The sequence below is a fragment of the Mus musculus genome, chromosome 4, assembly GCF_000001635.26.
Source record: "Mus musculus strain C57BL/6J chromosome 4, GRCm38.p6 C57BL/6J".
Classification (NCBI taxonomy): Eukaryota; Metazoa; Chordata; class Mammalia; order Rodentia; family Muridae; genus Mus; species Mus musculus.
This window is the reverse complement of record NC_000070.6, coordinates 48211719-48228337: the sequence shown is the minus strand read 5'-3', so window position 1 is coordinate 48228337 and position 16619 is coordinate 48211719. Positions and strand designations below refer to the sequence as shown.

Genomic DNA, 16619 nt, shown 5'->3' with positions numbered 1-16619 from the left:
TACTCTTATAAATGGCTTTGGCTTTTAAATTTTAAAATTTTGCATTTTTTGTTAATATGTAGGGATTAAAATTAACACTTTTGTATTGCTTTGTGTTGAAATTTAATTCCAGCAGTTTTTATTTAGAATTTGCATAGCTTTCTAGTGAAAATAATTGTGCTCTATACAAATAAAGTCAGTTTTCCTTCCTGTGGTCAGTGTCTCCTTACCATATCCTGCACAGACAAGTTCATGTGCTCGTGCTTTGGGATTAACTCTGTGGAGTCAGAGGACCCGTTTCCTAGCAAGGTGTTTGCAGAATCAAGATGTCATCCTGACTCTGCACGACTCACTCTATTAGTCTCCTGTTAGGTATTCTGGGAGTCTGCTCTGGCCTGTCACTGTGCTTCACGCTGTCTGTCTTGTTCTGACTCAACTGCTTCACTCAGACGTCTCATCCAGAGTCATAGTGGTGTGTATTGGAGAGGCTCCTGTGAAAAGTTTCTAGCTAAATGAACTGGTGAGCCTGCTCATTGAGTGCTCATGTGGAGTTCAGCTTGTTCTTACATACATTGCCTCAGCTATGGTCACCACAGTCTTTTGAATTAGCTAGTGGTATTTACTCAACCAGAGCATAAGTGCCAATTCTCTGTAATGACATGTGACTGGTCCTAGAGATATAGCAAAATACACTTGTATGCTGTTTTAACTTCTCTGAAGGGGCAGTGTTAATTATGTGATGCATTATATTGATAAGCATAGCTTACTCTGATGGGGTAGGGAAGGAAGCCTCTCAGGATATGATATAAACTTGAAGGAAAAGTAGTACTTCCGCTGTAAGCTCAAGCTGTGTGGTGACAGGTAAGCGTGTGAGGAAGATCTCACTATGGTGTGGCAGGTATGCGTAAAGGTGACATCTCTCTGAGCTGAATCTTGCACAGTCCATTTGGGGAAATATTTGTAAATGCTATCTTCACTTTTCTAATCAGCCCACTTTAAGATTGATGATGAGGTGAGATTATAAAGTTGAGAAACAACAGAATTACAAGCCAAGCCAGTATAGAAATAAAATGCCATTTAAAAAAAATGAAGCATCACACGGGTATTTTAAAGACGTTCTTGGGAAGGCAGTGCACCTACTCATCTCTAAAAACAGGTGGGGAAGTCTTCTCTAGAAGACTGTTTGTTGGTTTATCTTGAAAATTCATTTCAGTGCATATTCCAGGAGCCACTCACTTGGTTTGCTGCTTGCTTTTCCGTGGAGCTCCTCTCCTACCCACTGGCAACTCAGGCAGCCTTCTGTTCTGCCTTTAACCTCACTTCCTTATGTACCCTTCTTAGTAAGGACATTGTGTGAAAGGTTCAGTTCCGTGCTGAGGACTTGGGAGGTGGAGTAGTTCCACCCAGTCGGCACTTGTGTTTCAGGAATGACCTGCACACACCCTTGTTTATCTCTGTCTGCTCTCCTCTGTGCAGCTGAAAGGGTTATTAGCACATGAGCTGGACTTCCATCAGGAAGCCCACCTACTGTTTCATTTTATTGCAACCCCAATGTAGAACTTATATTTCACTTTTAAGCTCCTAAAATTTTTCATTTGCTATACTCATTGTAGGAAATGAATGAACTATAAGGAAAATAGGGAGAGAAAAAGGAAAATGAAGGCATGACTACTAGAAAAGAAACAGAAATTGAACTCAGTCCCAACTGTCTCTGTCCCCGAGCCGACAGGAACAGGTAGTCTTACTGGTCCTACGGAAGAGCAGGATGTCAGGTCTTGTTTTTGCCATTATTCTGACAGTTTTCCTCCTCTTCTCTGTCTAAAGGACTTGGGAAACTACATCTCTAATCAGGATATATGCTGTTGTGTATTCCTTAGATGGGGTGGCAAGAATCACAGCTTCTTATACTATACCAAGGAACTCCACACTGAAACATGGTTTTGGTGTATATGCTATTTGTTGGGGGTTTTAAGGCTTTTCTAAGAGTTTGTCCTGTGTAGACAGGGGTAATATTGGAAGTAGTTACATTAGTTACAGTGGTAGCAATAAAATAGAAGGCCAGGTGTGGTGGCACTTATGCTCAGCCTCAGCATTTCGGAGGCAAAAGCAGATGAATCTCTGGGTTCAAGGCCAGCCATATAGTTTATTAGCCTACACTGGGGAGTCCAGGCTATGCATCCAGGCTAGGATACATAGTAAAATACTGTCTCGATAAATAAATCAGTAAAATGTGAGCCTTGTAAGACTATGGGCCTCACCTCTGTAGTGATCTTTACCAACTTTGGTATCTAGCAGGTAGACTTGTTCACTTGTGGTAATTGAATAGATGAATGGATTATTGAATGCCCACCAATAACTGGAGCATGACAGGTACACTGGTACTTTAAATTGGTTATCTCAGGTCTCTAACAGTACATGTGAGGAGTTTCTTCTGTACTTTTCCACATCTAACTTCATTGATTATAAGGAACTATTTTATCTCCACATGCAGAAAGTATTGTGTGTCTTACAAGGAAGGGAAATGCACTCAGGATCTCGTGTGACTCATGCCAGCTGAGTCAGCGTTTACATGTCTCCATGCAGTGATTGACTGCACACTTGCCTGTTTGACTGGCTGGAGAATTTGCTTTATTCTCAATTAAAACGTCATTGCTAGTTAAGTAGGTTTTATTCAAGGTCAGCAAGATAAAAACTAAAATATTAATAGTGGTTTTTCTGTAGAGACTAGGAATAGTTAATAATGGTGGCTGGATTACAAGTGATTAGTTTTCTTTATAGTTTTTTTCTAAAAGCATTTGTCAAATATGCATATTTTGTATCTCCACGTATATGTGTGTATGCACATGCTTCAAACATACTTTTGCCTGTACTGCAGAACATGAATCCATGCCATCTGCAGTCTCCTCATTTGAGAGTGTGGGAATAGAATTCACCATTCTGATGTTAGTGCTGCCTTTCCCTATGGAAGGTCCTGTCCGTCTGCCCCTGGTGGGACCAGGTTCTCTACTGACCTCCAGTGGCTACAGTCTGTATGGCATTAAGCAGGGACACTCAGTGTTTGTTGGTCAGTGCAGAATCATCTACCCTCCCATGAGCATTTTTTGGAATGCTCTCTGTCCTTGAATTAGACAATATGCTACCATATGCTCAAGTTACTCTTACCTGTCTGTCTTCCAGTGCTACTTGAACCTTCCTTATTTAAAATTAAGCTTTTATGAGACCTGTACATAAATCCTGCATAAAGAACGCAAAAAATATAATTAGCTCATGTGTGTAAGACAGAATTCTGTTGGTCCCGGTAAAAATAGTTGGAAAATAAACAACTATATAGAAAACCACCCAGCACTGCATTACTCGGGGAAAGTAAGCCTCAAGGTCACTTAATGTTTCTGTCTGGAGTTTTATTTGATGGTGTTTCTTGGGGAGGATGCTTGTTTTAGGGCACTATGGTTTGAGAATAGGAAGAGATACGGAAACAGCAGTTGTCCTTCTCCTGGGTTCTGCAGTGAGAACCTTCTGATGAAACCATATGCCTCCTTGGACTGACCTGGATAATAGTAGTGGGCCATAGCTGGGACAAGAGATGACATACTTGCCCTATTTGGAACCCTCCTGGGTATTGTGAGACAGGTAGGAGGAATTCATCAAGGAAAACTTAGTGACCATTGAAGCAAAGTACATGCTAATTTTCTAGTCATGAAGTTATTAACCTCCTGAAATTTCTAATTCCTTTGACATCCATTTTAACATTTGATCTATCTAGTTAATTTTTTAAAAAGCATTTATTATACCCCTGAAGTCATTCTTTGTTACATTGTTAAAATGTTAAGCTGTAATTATTTTAAAATCACGTTTGGCCAAAGCTTATGAAAAGTCACCTTTATGTCTGGACTTACTGATCAATGTAATTTTAAGGGTTTTTCTTCTTAATAATTAAAAGTTACCTCATTGTGCAGCACACCTGCTACCGTGATGTTTGAGAATTAACTCACTGACTAGTCCCCTAATAGTCTTCAAATATTAGGTAACTTTTTTCTTCATAACCAGATTTTTAAGGCAGCCTGATGGTTATAATGACAGAGTATGGAAACAGGCTCTGGCAGCCTATATCAGGAGTCGGGCAGCAGTTCTTTACAGTACTTCTGTTCCTGCTGGGTGAATATTTTCAAAGTCCAACCCCATAGCTATCTGGCCAAGCTATCACAGACAGGATAGCATTCAAATGCTGTTAATAGAACTGCAGGCCCTCAGGGTCTCTCTGATCTTAGTATCCTCTGCTGTATAAAACCTTTTTCTTTTAGTGTATTAAGTTTTCATTACACTCATTGATTTATCAGGTTTAGAAAGTTAAAAGGGGAAAACAAGAGAGACCAAAACTGTGAATGCAGTTTGGTTAGGTAGGTAGGGCTTGGGGAGAATCTAGGAGAAGTTATGGGAGAGGGGTGAAAATGATCAAAATACATTGTATGAAATTCTCAAAGAACTAATTAAGATGTTATTTTACAAAAAGAAAATTGAAAACATTATATTGTCTCTAGTAGAATCTTTTACTGTTCATTTTCAAACTGGTTCTTAGATTGCAAATTTAAAATAAAACGGTTACTCCTATTAGACTAGTCATTTTTGTGCTAGTCTGTCACAAATCCTTTCTGCCAGACCCTTGGTAGGAGTAAAATAAAGACCAGATATGTTCACCCCTTGCTGGAAACTTAGACACTCACCTCATTTATATTAACTCTGACTATACACTTAAGTTGTACAGGACAGGGTCTTTGTAGGGCTTGATATTTTCAGTATAGATTTTGAGGATTTAGTTTTGGTTTTGCCAATGTGGTGGACAAAAACCTTCATCTGGTAGTTTAATCAATAGCTTCCTGATGACAGCTGAGCATGTTTTTATGTTTATTGGCCATCTGTGATTCATAAATTGAACAATTTCTTTAGTTCACTTATTTTTTTTGATGGTCCTTTTAAAATGCAGTTCTCTTTCTTTCTTTTTATCCATATGATCATTTGTTTCTTGTGTATGTTACAAGTACCTCTCTCCTAGTTTGTCATAAAAACCCATGATCTTGCCAGGTATGATGGTGCATACAAGTTGGTGGATCATGAGTTCAAGGCTAATCTGGCTACATAGCAAATCTGAGGGCAGCCTGGGTTGCATGGTGAGACCCTGTTAAAAAACAACCCAAAATGTATTTAACCTCAAAGTGCTTTCTTGTCTATATGGGACTCCAAAATCTGTCAAGCCTGGTGGCAGTGTGTGATCCTGACTCAGGGTTACAGGTTCCTTGCCTGAGTAAACATTGTCCCCTAAGCACCCCAGGCTAGAGCAGCCCTCCTCTGTTTTCTGCCTGCTTCTCCTCCACACCCACCCTCAGTCTCCTGGGTTGCCCTAGCACTCAGTAAGTGCCCGTTGAGACTATGCTTTGTGTCTTAGGCCCTCGCAGGCTCCTCTGCTGGGCCAGGAGTGTTGTCTGGGAAAGGCTTCATGGCTTCTGTCTCTTTTGCTTTTGCAGGAGTAACACCGAGTCCTAAACTGCAACTGCCGATTTAATTTCTAAAAGGAAACCTCTAGGGAAGAATGTGGCTGTGATCTTGGCTATCTAGAAAGGGTCTTTTCTTTGGGGGACATTTCAGTTTCTTTAGTCATTGTGGCTTTTGTGATTTTTGATATCTTTAAAAATATACTTTTAAAAAATGTTCAATTTTTGCTAGTTATTATAGTGAAGCAGTAGATGTGTGGCAGTGAAGCACCTGCTGTAGATTGGCGTGCTTGTTCTTTAAAATGTAAATATGCCCCTGCCAGCATATTACACTAAAAGTCTAAGCAGACATCAGTGGCAAAAGCTTTTAGTGTTTCATCAAGTTATTTGGTATTTATTTAAATATCTTCTTCTCAGATAAAGGAAGCCATTCACTTCTATTTCTGAAGTGTGAATGGATGTTGAATTTTATTGAATGGTTTTCTGCTCCTTTTGAGGTAATACAATATTTCTTTCTTTAGGGTCTTAGTCTCTCCTTGTGGTTTTAAGTTACAGTTCCCCCATGGTTGGTGGTGGTGGCATTTCCCCCATATACCTACATAGACCTACTTTTGTGAACTATCTATTAAGATCTTTTACCCACTTTTCAATTGAGTTACTTGTATTTTCACAGTATACTTTTTTGAATTCTTTATACATTTTGAGTGTTGACTCTGTTCAGTGTTAACTTACATATATTTTCCAGTCAATAGATTGCCTCTGTAACTCTTAAAAACTGTTCTGTTTGCTTGGTGAGAGCTTGTGTGTGTGTGGTGTGTGTGTGTGTTGTTTTATATATGTGTGGGTTTTTTATTGGTTATTTTATTTATTTACATTTCAAATGTTATCTCCCTTCCCAGTTTTCCCTCCACAAACCCCCATCTTTCCCCCCCCCCTCACCTCTATGAGGGTGCTTCCCCACCTGCCTACCCACTCTGGCTTCAGTGCCCTAGTGTTCTCCTCCATTGGGGCATCCAGCCTCCACAGGACCAAGGGCCTCCCCACTCCCTTTGATGCCTGACAAGGCCATCGTCTGCTACACATGAGTCTGGAGCCATGGGTCCCTCCATGTATATTCTTTGGTTGGTGGTTTGATCCCTAGGAGCTCAGGGGGCAGGGGGGGTCTGGTTGGTTGATATTGTTGTTCTTCCCATGAGGTTGCAAACCCCTTCAGCTCCTTCAGTCCTTGTCCTAACTTCTCCATTTGGGTCCTTGCACTCAGTCTGATGTTTGGCTGCATGCATCTGCATATCTATTGATCAGGCTCTAGCAGAGCCTCTCAGGGGGCTGCTCTACCAGGCTCCTGTCAGCAAGGGCTTCTTGGCATCAGTGTGTGTGTGTATGTGTGTGTGTGTGTGTGTGTGTGTGTGTGTGTGTGTGTGTGTGTATGTGTGTGTGTGTGTGTTTTATTTGTTATTTATTTATATTTCAAATGTCATAGTGTATGGGTTTGGTGTCTGCAGATGGGATGGATCCCTAAGTGGGGCTGTCTCTGGATGGCTTTTCCTTCCGTCTCTTCTCCATTCTTTATCCCTGCAGTTCCTTTTGACAGAAGTTCTGGATTAATATTTTTGAAGTAGGTGGGTGGCCCCATCCCTCAACCGGGGATCGTGCCTATCCACTGCATATGGTCTCTACATGTTCTGTCTCCCCTTTGTTGGATATTTCAGCTAGTTTGAGATAATCCCGTTTGTCTGTTTGCTCCTGTTGCCTGTACTTCAGAAGTCTTATCCAAACATTCTTTGCCCAGGCTGATAGCATGAAGTGTTTCTCAGTTTTGTATTTTACTCCCGTAGGCTGAGACTCTTAATTCTTACTGACATTACTGATATCAAATACTTTATCTACCAAATATCTGTTAAATTTCAAAGCAGCAATACTGGTATTAATGTTTTAAATATTTTATACTCATGGTAAATATTTACATGGTTTCAAGCTCAGAATTATAAAACCAAATGTTAGAATGAAATCTAAATTTCTTCCATAGCATTCACATTTTTCTCCTACTTTCTTTTCTTTCAGTTTTCCTCTTTTTTATTTACTTTTTTATTTTTTAGAAAAGATTTATTTATTGTATGTATGTGAGTACACTGTCTCTGCCTTCAGACACATCAGAAGAGGGCATCAGATCCCATTACAGATGGTTATGAGCCACCATGTGGGTGCTGAGAATTGAACTCAGGACCTCTGGAAGAGCAGTCAGTGCTCTTAGCTGCTGAGCCATCATCTCTCCAGCCCAGTTTTAAAGCATTTTAATTAAACGTCATTGTCTCTATGTTTTGCTGCAGATGCTTATTTGTCAGAGAGCATGTGTAGTGTGCTGGAGAGTCAAGGTATATGTGACTGATCCACATTGTTGTGATCTTTGCACTGTTAGGAAGACCTCTGTGTATTTAAAGACTCCCATACGTGTGCTCCCATTGTCATGCCATGTTTTCTCGTTCATCCCTTGCCCAGCAGGGCTCAAACCATATTGTAGCGTGTCTCTTGTAATGGATGCACTTACTGGTTCGCTCTGAAGTAATCAGCTCCTAAACCAGACAGGCTATGGCTTTGTTAAATGTGTAACATTGGGTTAATAATTCAGATTTAAGAAACTTTGCTAATGAATTGTGCTTTCCTCCTCATAAATCCTGTATGGATTTTACGAGACTATTATGTGATCTAAATTGCACGTAGACTTTTATCCATCTCTTTTGAGAACTCCAACCTTAACTTCTAATATTCCTTTAGTATTCTCTAAATGCTTGTCCTGGAGAGAAACAGTGCAGCTTTGACTTAGCAAATGTTGTAAGTACTTCTGCCTCTTTCTGAGCACTGCAAAGGCCGTGGGATATAGAATGTAATTTACCTCCTGCTTATCACCCTCCTCCTAGCTTATATGCTGCAATTGCCATGTAGTTTTAATTTATACCCTACCTCACAAGGCATAGTTATTGTATTGCTGTTTTTATATTCTGATATCTATGTGCCATGCTATGCTATGTATTTGCATTGTCTCATTTGATTCATGAAACAACCTTGTTATAATAGAAGTCACCCTTCCTGTAACAGATGAAAAGTGAGGGCATTGCAATTTATGCACATTAAAGGTTCATGGAGCCTGTAAGCAGTAGATTCAGAATTTAAATCCAGGCAGTGAGTGAGTCCAGAGTCTGGTCTGATACCAGTGATAAAGTATTTTCTTTTCTCTTTCACTGGGAAAAAAAGAGATGTCATAAGTAATTGTAATGTTTCTGACTGTTAAACTATTGGGTTCACCCTGGCTGAGTGCTAAAGCTAATTTCCTTTCATATATTCTTTTAGCTGATATAGCCCAGAGGTACAGGATAAGCAAATACCCAACCCTGAAATTATTTCGTAATGGAATGATGATGAAGAGAGAATACAGGGGCCAGCGATCAGTGAAAGCGCTTGCAGACTACATCAGGCAACAGAAAAGTAACCCAGTCCACGAGATTCAGAGTCTAGATGAAGTCACCAATCTTGATGTAAGTTACTTATGGTGGATGAAGTGTGTACTGCCTGTGTAATTAATGCAAACAACCAGAATGCAATATAGAATCTACATGTTCTCTTATAGTTACTGCAGTATACTTGACATATACAAACTGGAAAGACTTTGTCTGGGATTCATTCTCAAGGGAATTGCTAATGTTGAACAAACTTCAGATAAAATGTGTTGCATACAAGAAAGCTGCACTAATTGATTAATATAGGCAAAGGGAACCAGAATTATAAATAGAAGTTTAAGTCAAACACATAACACCAAAATTTTCCCATTTCCCTTGGTTGATACCTTCAGTGTCTACTTTAATCACTATTTCAGCTCTTTCTACAATTTAGTGTAGAAATAAAATAACCTCTCTTGATAAACTTAGCAAATCCCTTTCTTTGTAAAATAAGTGATTTAAAAAAAATAACACAGAAACACCAAAAGCATAAACTATAGTGTTTAGTCTTTATTCCAGTCTCTGTCAAGTGGCAAGTTAATAAATTAGCCACTTCCCATTTTATGGTTGCTGTTGGAGGAACACAGCTTCTGAGCCAGACATGAAGGATGTTTATGGCTCACATCACAGCAAACCTTGTGTGCTGATGAGCCTATCTTGTTATTGCTGTCCTCCAGCCCCTAAGTCCTGTTAGTGGCAAAGGGCCACTGTGGATGCTCATACAGGCCATAGGTTGTGGTACACACGAAGGGATGGCTAGTCTTGCCATTTCAGAGCAAGCAGTAGACTTTCCTTTTTTTTTGTCCTGAATAAGACAATATGCCATACCTTAATGTTTTGCCTGCAGGCACAGCCCTAAGAACTTGTCTACACAGAGAGTGGACAGTAAATATATACAGTGCTATGTGGAGGCAGGTGAAGGACCCATGGAGGAGTCTGAGCTCAATGCGTTTTTATTAAAGTTACAGCTATCTATATTTTATTGTAGCATATTGCTTTAACTCAGCACAATTGTTCATAGTTTTGGACTAGGCATTAGATGCTATCATTGCATCCATAATTATTCTTCAGTTGAACTAACTGAACTTTAACCGAGCTACATGAGTTACAGAATAAAGAATAAATTAAGCAGCATGCTCTTACAATTTTATATGTTGCAAAATAATTGGATGCTTTATTTTACAGCGCAGTAAGAGAAATATCATTGGATACTTTGAGCAGAAGGATTCAGAAAATTACAGAGTTTTTGAAAGAGTAGCAAGTATTTTGCATGATGACTGTGCCTTCCTTTCTGCTTTTGGGTAAGTATATTAATCATCAGCCTGCTAGGAGGTGAGCATGGCGATCATGTTCAGTTCTTGTTATATTTGGTCATGTTCTAAAGATGACCTCTGAACTTTTCAAGTCACCAACTAGTATTTATACATGTGACTAATCCTTTAAGGGCCTTACTGTTTGTTTTTCTGTTGTGTTATGTTTCAGAATGTAGGTAAAAACATAAGAATGGTTCAGTTAACCATGAGCTCTTACTTGGTTGATTCAGTGACCCTTATACCAGGTAAACTGTTAACCCATGACAGCTCAGGTGACTGAGCATGCTCTCTTTCTAGTTAGGAAGTGTACGTGTGGTATCTTCTTTCATCCCCATGTCTTTATCACCTTCCTTCATATCTTTCTTTCATGTTCAGTTCTTGTTGTCTTTGTTCATATCAAAATAACACCCCACCCTCCACACACATACAGGTACACGTACATGTACTGCACTTACTTCCCTCAGCTGGGGATCCATACCAGGGCCTTACACATGCTAAGCTGTTCCGTCCTGATCTGTAGTCCTAGCCTCAAGTTTGCCTTTCTAAGATTGATCTCTTCTCTCTTGTAGGTTGTCCTTGTAGATCTCTCTGGGACTTTGATCCATCAGGTCTCCCTACTTTCTCATGGTTTCACCCTGACCCATACAGAAACTGCTTTCTTTTCCCAAAATCATGTTCCTCTCTTTTCTAACTCACCACTTTCATCTTGAGCTTTAATGCCATCTTTTTCTTTTCATTTCTACTTTTTTAAAGGCTATTTTATGCTTGGTTACCTTGATTTTCTCAAATTCTTCCAAATAAAAACCCTTAGTTTCTTGGAACCTGACTTTCTTCTAATGAAGCTTGTCTCTGACTAGTTGCAAAATGACTTCTTGATTGTCCAACAGTTTAATCCCCTCAAATTCTCTGAGACATCACCTCCTTTCTTTTTTCTCCTCTTGAGAACATTTGACATTGAATCTCTCTTGTTTGCCCCTCACAATTCCTTTTTCTTCTTGTTGTTCCTTTTATCTCAGAATGTAGTTATTCAAGGTTCCGTCCTTGACCCTCTCTTCTCGGAGGCTTTCTTAGCTACCTTTGGCTGTTGTGTAGTGTAAGTTCTTTTATTTGGGGCTCTTTACCTCGTGTTAGCCTGATTGAGATAGGTGTTGTGATCCCTTCTCTAGATGATGACCTCCTCCTAGCTTTCATACTTTTGTGGATTTTATTGGTGTTTCACTGTGAGCACTATCAGTGTACAACATGGGCAGGGACACCTCCAGCCTGGGCTCTCACCTCACTGCTGTCTGTGTGTGATGTGTGTGCCATAGAACCCACCTCAGACACTTTGAGCTAGCTAGCCTTTGCCTTAGAGCCTCTGCAGTTCCTTATCTGTATCTGGGAGTAGTTTTGGTTTTTTAGGATTCCAGAGTGGCTCCGCTAATTTGCATCCAACAGTAAACGAGGTTCTTCTTTTTTTACAACCTCACCAACACTTGTGCCGTTTTGTGTACAATGAGATGAACTCTCAAAGATGTTTTAATTTGCATTTCTCTTATTGCTAAGGATGATAAACACTTTTTGAGGTATTTCTAAGCCATTTTTATTTCTTCAATTGAGAACTCTATAAAAAAACCTAACCCATATTTTAATTTGGGACATTTGTTTCCTTGGCTTTTTTGTTGTTGTTTGTAGGGTTTTTTTGAGTTATTTGTATACGCTGGTTATTAATTTTCTTTAAGATGTGTTAGCTGGCCAAGCTTCTCATTCTGTGAGACCAGACTGATTGTCCTTAGCCGTACAGAAGCTTCCAGTTACCCATTGTTAGCCTTCAATCCCATGGAGCCTTCCTGTTCAGTGTCCTTCCTTCACCCATACCTTGCAGGGCACTGCCATGTTTTCTTCTAGCAGTCTTAGTGCTTCAGGTTTTAAACTGAGGTCTTTAATACTTTTGTATTTAACTACTATGCAGGTTTATAGGTATGAGTCTAATTGAATTCTTCTGAGTGTCGACATGTTTTCTCAGAAGCATTTGTTGAAGATGTTGTCTTTTCTGTAATGTGGGGATGCGTTTGCCTTTGTCAGTATCAGATGGTCGTGGGTACAAGTGCTCGTGTGTTTGCTGGTTCTTCTGTTTTGTCCTGTTGGATCATGTCTGCTTTGTGCTAGCACCATTCTGTTCTTTGATTCTTTGGTCACTATGGCTCTGTAGTGTATCTTGAGATCTGCAATAGCAATCCCCTAGTATTCCTTTTTGCTCAGGATTGTTTTGGCTATCTAGAATTGTTTCTGGTCCCATATTAATTTAGGATTTTTTCTTCTATTTCTGTGAAGAATGTTGTGGATATTTTGATTTGGTTTGCATTGAATCTGTAAATTGCTTTTGGTAGGATGGTCATTTTCACAATATTAATTCCGCTAATCCATGAACACTACATCTTTCTCAATTCTTCAGAGATTTGAGGTTTTCATTGTAGAGGTCTTTTACCTCCTTGGTTTGGTGTTATTCCAGGATATGTTGTTGTATTTGATGCTGTTAATTGGAAGTGTGCTAATGATCTCTCTCTTGGTCTAGAGAAAAGCTACTGATTGTACACTATGCCACTTTTCTGAAATTGTTGACTATTTCTAGACATTTAATTTTTGGGGATATCTAAATAGAGACAATTTGGCTCCTCCTTTTCTTATTAGTATACTGCCACTGTCTCCAACCCGCAGAGACAAGAACGACACAGACACCAAGACGGGTTCGTGCAGCTCCACAGCTTCCTTCTTACTTGCAGCTTTTTGCAGCTTTCTCTTTACTTAAGGCAGGGGCTATATTTATACAGTAGTGGCAACTGACCTCATCTCGCTCCACACCACCTCATCCAATTGGAATCACACACGCTCTAGGCACGAGCTCAGGTCGGCCACAGATAGGCTGACAGATCCGGATCACGAGGAATAATCTAACTTGGCAGGCAGCTTACGCATGCAGTTTCACTGCGCATGTTCCAGCAAGGTAGTAAACATGTGGGTTTCATGGGATCTGGCAATGGGCCAGGGCGCCATCTTGGCCCATGCAGCCGCACCCGCTTCCCACAGCATACCTGTAATTTTCTTTTCTTTTCTTTTCTTTTTTTTTTTTTTTTTTTTTGTCTATTGATCCATCTAAGTGCTTATAGCTCAGTATTGCAAGGGAGTGGTTGAGTAGTGGGCAGCTCTGTTTTGCTCTTAATTTTAATGGGATTACTCAATGTTTCTTTATTTAGAATAATATTGGTTGTAGGTTTGCCATATATAGCTTTTATTATCTATATATGTTTTTCCTCCAGTCCTGGCCTCTAGGACTTTTATCGTGAAAACATGTTGTAGTGTGTCAAAGATTTTTTTTTTTTCCTGCATCTATTGAGATGGTCATGTGAGTTTTTTTTTTTTTTTTGATCTTTAAGTCCATTTATGTGATTTATTACACTTACTGACTTAATGGATGTTGAACCAACTCTGAATTTCCAGGATAAAGCCACCTTGATCATGGTGGATAATCTTCGTGATAAGTTTATATCCAGTTTCCTGATACTCATTGAGGGTAAAACTCTCTGTTTCTCAGGGATAACAGTCTGTATTTTTTGTTTGTTTGTTTGTTGTATCTTCATCTGATTTGAGTATTAGAATAATACTGGCTTCAAAGACAAAGTTTTGGAGTTTTCCTTCTGTTTCTGTTTTTTGTTTTGTTTTGTTTTTTGGTTTTTTTTGCAGAATTTAGGAAACGTTGGTTATAGCTCTCTCTTGAAAGTCTGATAGATGTCTGCTTTGAATCCACCTGGACTGGGCCTTTTAGACTTAGAAGTTTATTACAGTTTCAATTAACTCCTTTCTTGTGGGTCTCTTTTGGTTATTGGTGTCATCTTGGTTTAATTTTAATATTTTGGATGAATCAAAATATTCATCTATTTTTTTCATATTTTGCAACTTAATGAAGTAGAGTTTTAAAAAGTATTCCCTTTTAATATTCTGTATTTCTTTGATATCTGATGTAATGTTCCCTGCTCATTTCTGATTCTGTTAACTTGGGTTATTGCTTTCTTTCTTCTGGTTAAGTGGGCCAAGAGTCTGTAGATCTTGCTTATCATTGCAAAGAACCAGCTATTAGAGTAACTGATCTGTTATATTTTCTTTGTTTCTATATCATTGACGTCTGCTTTGATTTCATTTTTTCTGTGACCCACTTATTTAATTCCAATTTCTTAGACTATCACACATGACTGCTGCGTTTACATTTCTACCCAGCCTTCTCCTACCAACTCCTCCTGTCCCTCTACTCCCTCTCAAATTCACAACCTCTGCTTCTTTAATTATTGTTCCATATATATATATATATATATGTATAAATACATATACACATATACATATATCTACACACAAACACATACATCTTGCTGAATCCATTTTATGTGTATTTGTTTAGGGACGACCACTTGAGACTAGATAACGTGCCAGTGAGCTCATCCTAGCAAAGGCTCATCCTTCCTCTCTCAACAGCCGTCAATCAATTGCCTTTAGTCTTCTTCTAGGGTGGAGCCTTGTGATATTTCTCCATTCATGTTGCAGTGTCAATTGATGTTGCCATTGTGCAAGTCTTGTTTATGCAGACATATTGTTGAGATTTCATGGGTACAGCTTCCCTGCCATGTAAGAAGACACAGTCACCCAACAGAGCTTCCAAGTCCTCGGGCTCTTGCAGTCTTTCTGCCCCCTTCTTATACTGTGTTCAGTGAGCTACTTTAGTGTAGGGGTTGTATTGGAGATGTATCAACTAGCTTTGGTACTTCATGGCCAGTTTTTTTCTGAATTTTAACCAGTTGTGGATTTCTGTAATGGTCTTAGTGATGAGCCTAGAAGAGAACTTACTGCTTCCACTTTCCTATAGTTTAATTTCTAACTGCATTCTATAGGAAAGTGGAAGCAGTAAGTTCTCTTCTAGGTTCCGTGACCTCACCAGCTGTGGATAGCTGGCTAGGTTGCAGTACAAAACATAGATTCCTTCCTATTATGCAGGTCGTAAGTCTAGTTATACAGCTTTGTTTACTAGGGAGTAGATGCCGCTGTTACACACTTGGGGATGTCTTGCCTTGCTTGGTATTGTGTGGTTTGTAGGCTTTATAGCTAGGTGGGGCTGTTGCATCCTCCCTTGGCGATTACATAGCACCTTCGGGTACTGTGAGAGCAGGTCCTCAGGGAGGGGGCTTTTAGGTCAGTTGCAGCTTGATTCCTCCAAGACCTGTATCTAAAGTATAGTGTCTTCAGCAACAGGATCATCCTTTGAAGTTCTAAGGAGCAACCAAAGACAGAAGCCCATATTATTTAGGTCCTCTCTCAACTCAACTCCTATCAACAACTAGAAGGAAGGTGTTCCAAGCCTGACAAACGGAGTTTTTGTTAGATAGTTATGGCTTTTGGAGAGAGCATCACACCCAGTGGTATAATTTCATTAGGACTTCATATATACACACATATATTTATGTACATATAAAAGTATATTGGCTCTTAAGCAAACATAAGATAATGTTTCCTACAGCTTTTAGACGTCTCAGTGTCCTCTCCCTCTTCCTGTTGGCTCTTTCTCAGTATTGCCCTCCATCCCCTCTTCCCTTTTCCCATTTCCCTCTTCGTAGCACCTGTGTCTCACAGTTCCCTACTAGAGCTCCTTCCTTATATTCCACTCTCCGTCTAGGTTAGCACCACTTGCTTCCTTAGAGATTGAAGATGTGTCGGTGTTTATTTAATCCTCAAGTTATGTACAGGAAGAGAAACTTACTCATTTGACCTAGGGTTTTCTGTAGGACTCTCTCACCAAATAGTTATTGTACTAGGTAACTATTTGTTATACAAGACCACATATTTGCATGCCAGATACTGTACTAGGCCTAGGAAATGGCAAGTGTCCAAGTGTACAGACATGCTTTCCAAAAACTTTCTATGATGTAGATTATCTCAATTCAATATCATTTTAGAATTTGCAAGTTTAAAAAGTAAGAAGTATAAAGTTAATATATTTTATTGATCTCTGTGGACAAATTAATGTGCTTAATCTATAGATGAAAATCAATATATAGTCAAAATTGCTATCATGCTGACCCTGCCAATCCAGACTTATAAATTCTAATACCAAAGTGGCTGACTGAAACATTATTTTAAAAAGTCTGTTTCATCTTAGTTTGCCTTTAAATGTATGCTTGTCTTGCTATTGTACAGTTTTGTGGATGGGACAGATAATGAACAAGAATATATTTCATGTTTTTATAATTCATGCACTGCAATGATTATGAAGTCTGTTTTATTAAAGTACATTGTTTTTAGTGTTTTCCCTAACACATTATTTTTTTTTC

At 39.2% G+C, this 16619-nt stretch overlaps 1 protein-coding gene and 1 non-coding gene across 3 annotated transcripts in view; both read left to right on the top strand.

The window, feature by feature from the left end:
- Erp44 (endoplasmic reticulum protein 44) overlaps window positions 1-16619 on the top strand; it is an 88925-nt gene that overhangs the window by 51298 nt on the left and 21008 nt on the right. For both annotated transcript variants that reach the window (NM_001355184.1, NM_029572.3), the window contains 2 exons: window positions 8811-8995; window positions 10142-10257. In NM_001355184.1, coding sequence (NP_001342113.1) covers window positions 8811-8995; window positions 10142-10257 — 301 coding nt within the window. The remainder of the gene's footprint in view (window positions 1-8810; window positions 8996-10141; window positions 10258-16619) is intronic.
- Mir1958 (microRNA 1958) lies at window positions 15123-15219 on the top strand. Its single transcript, NR_035484.1, has one exon. It is a non-coding gene; the product is annotated as a microRNA 1958 (primary transcript).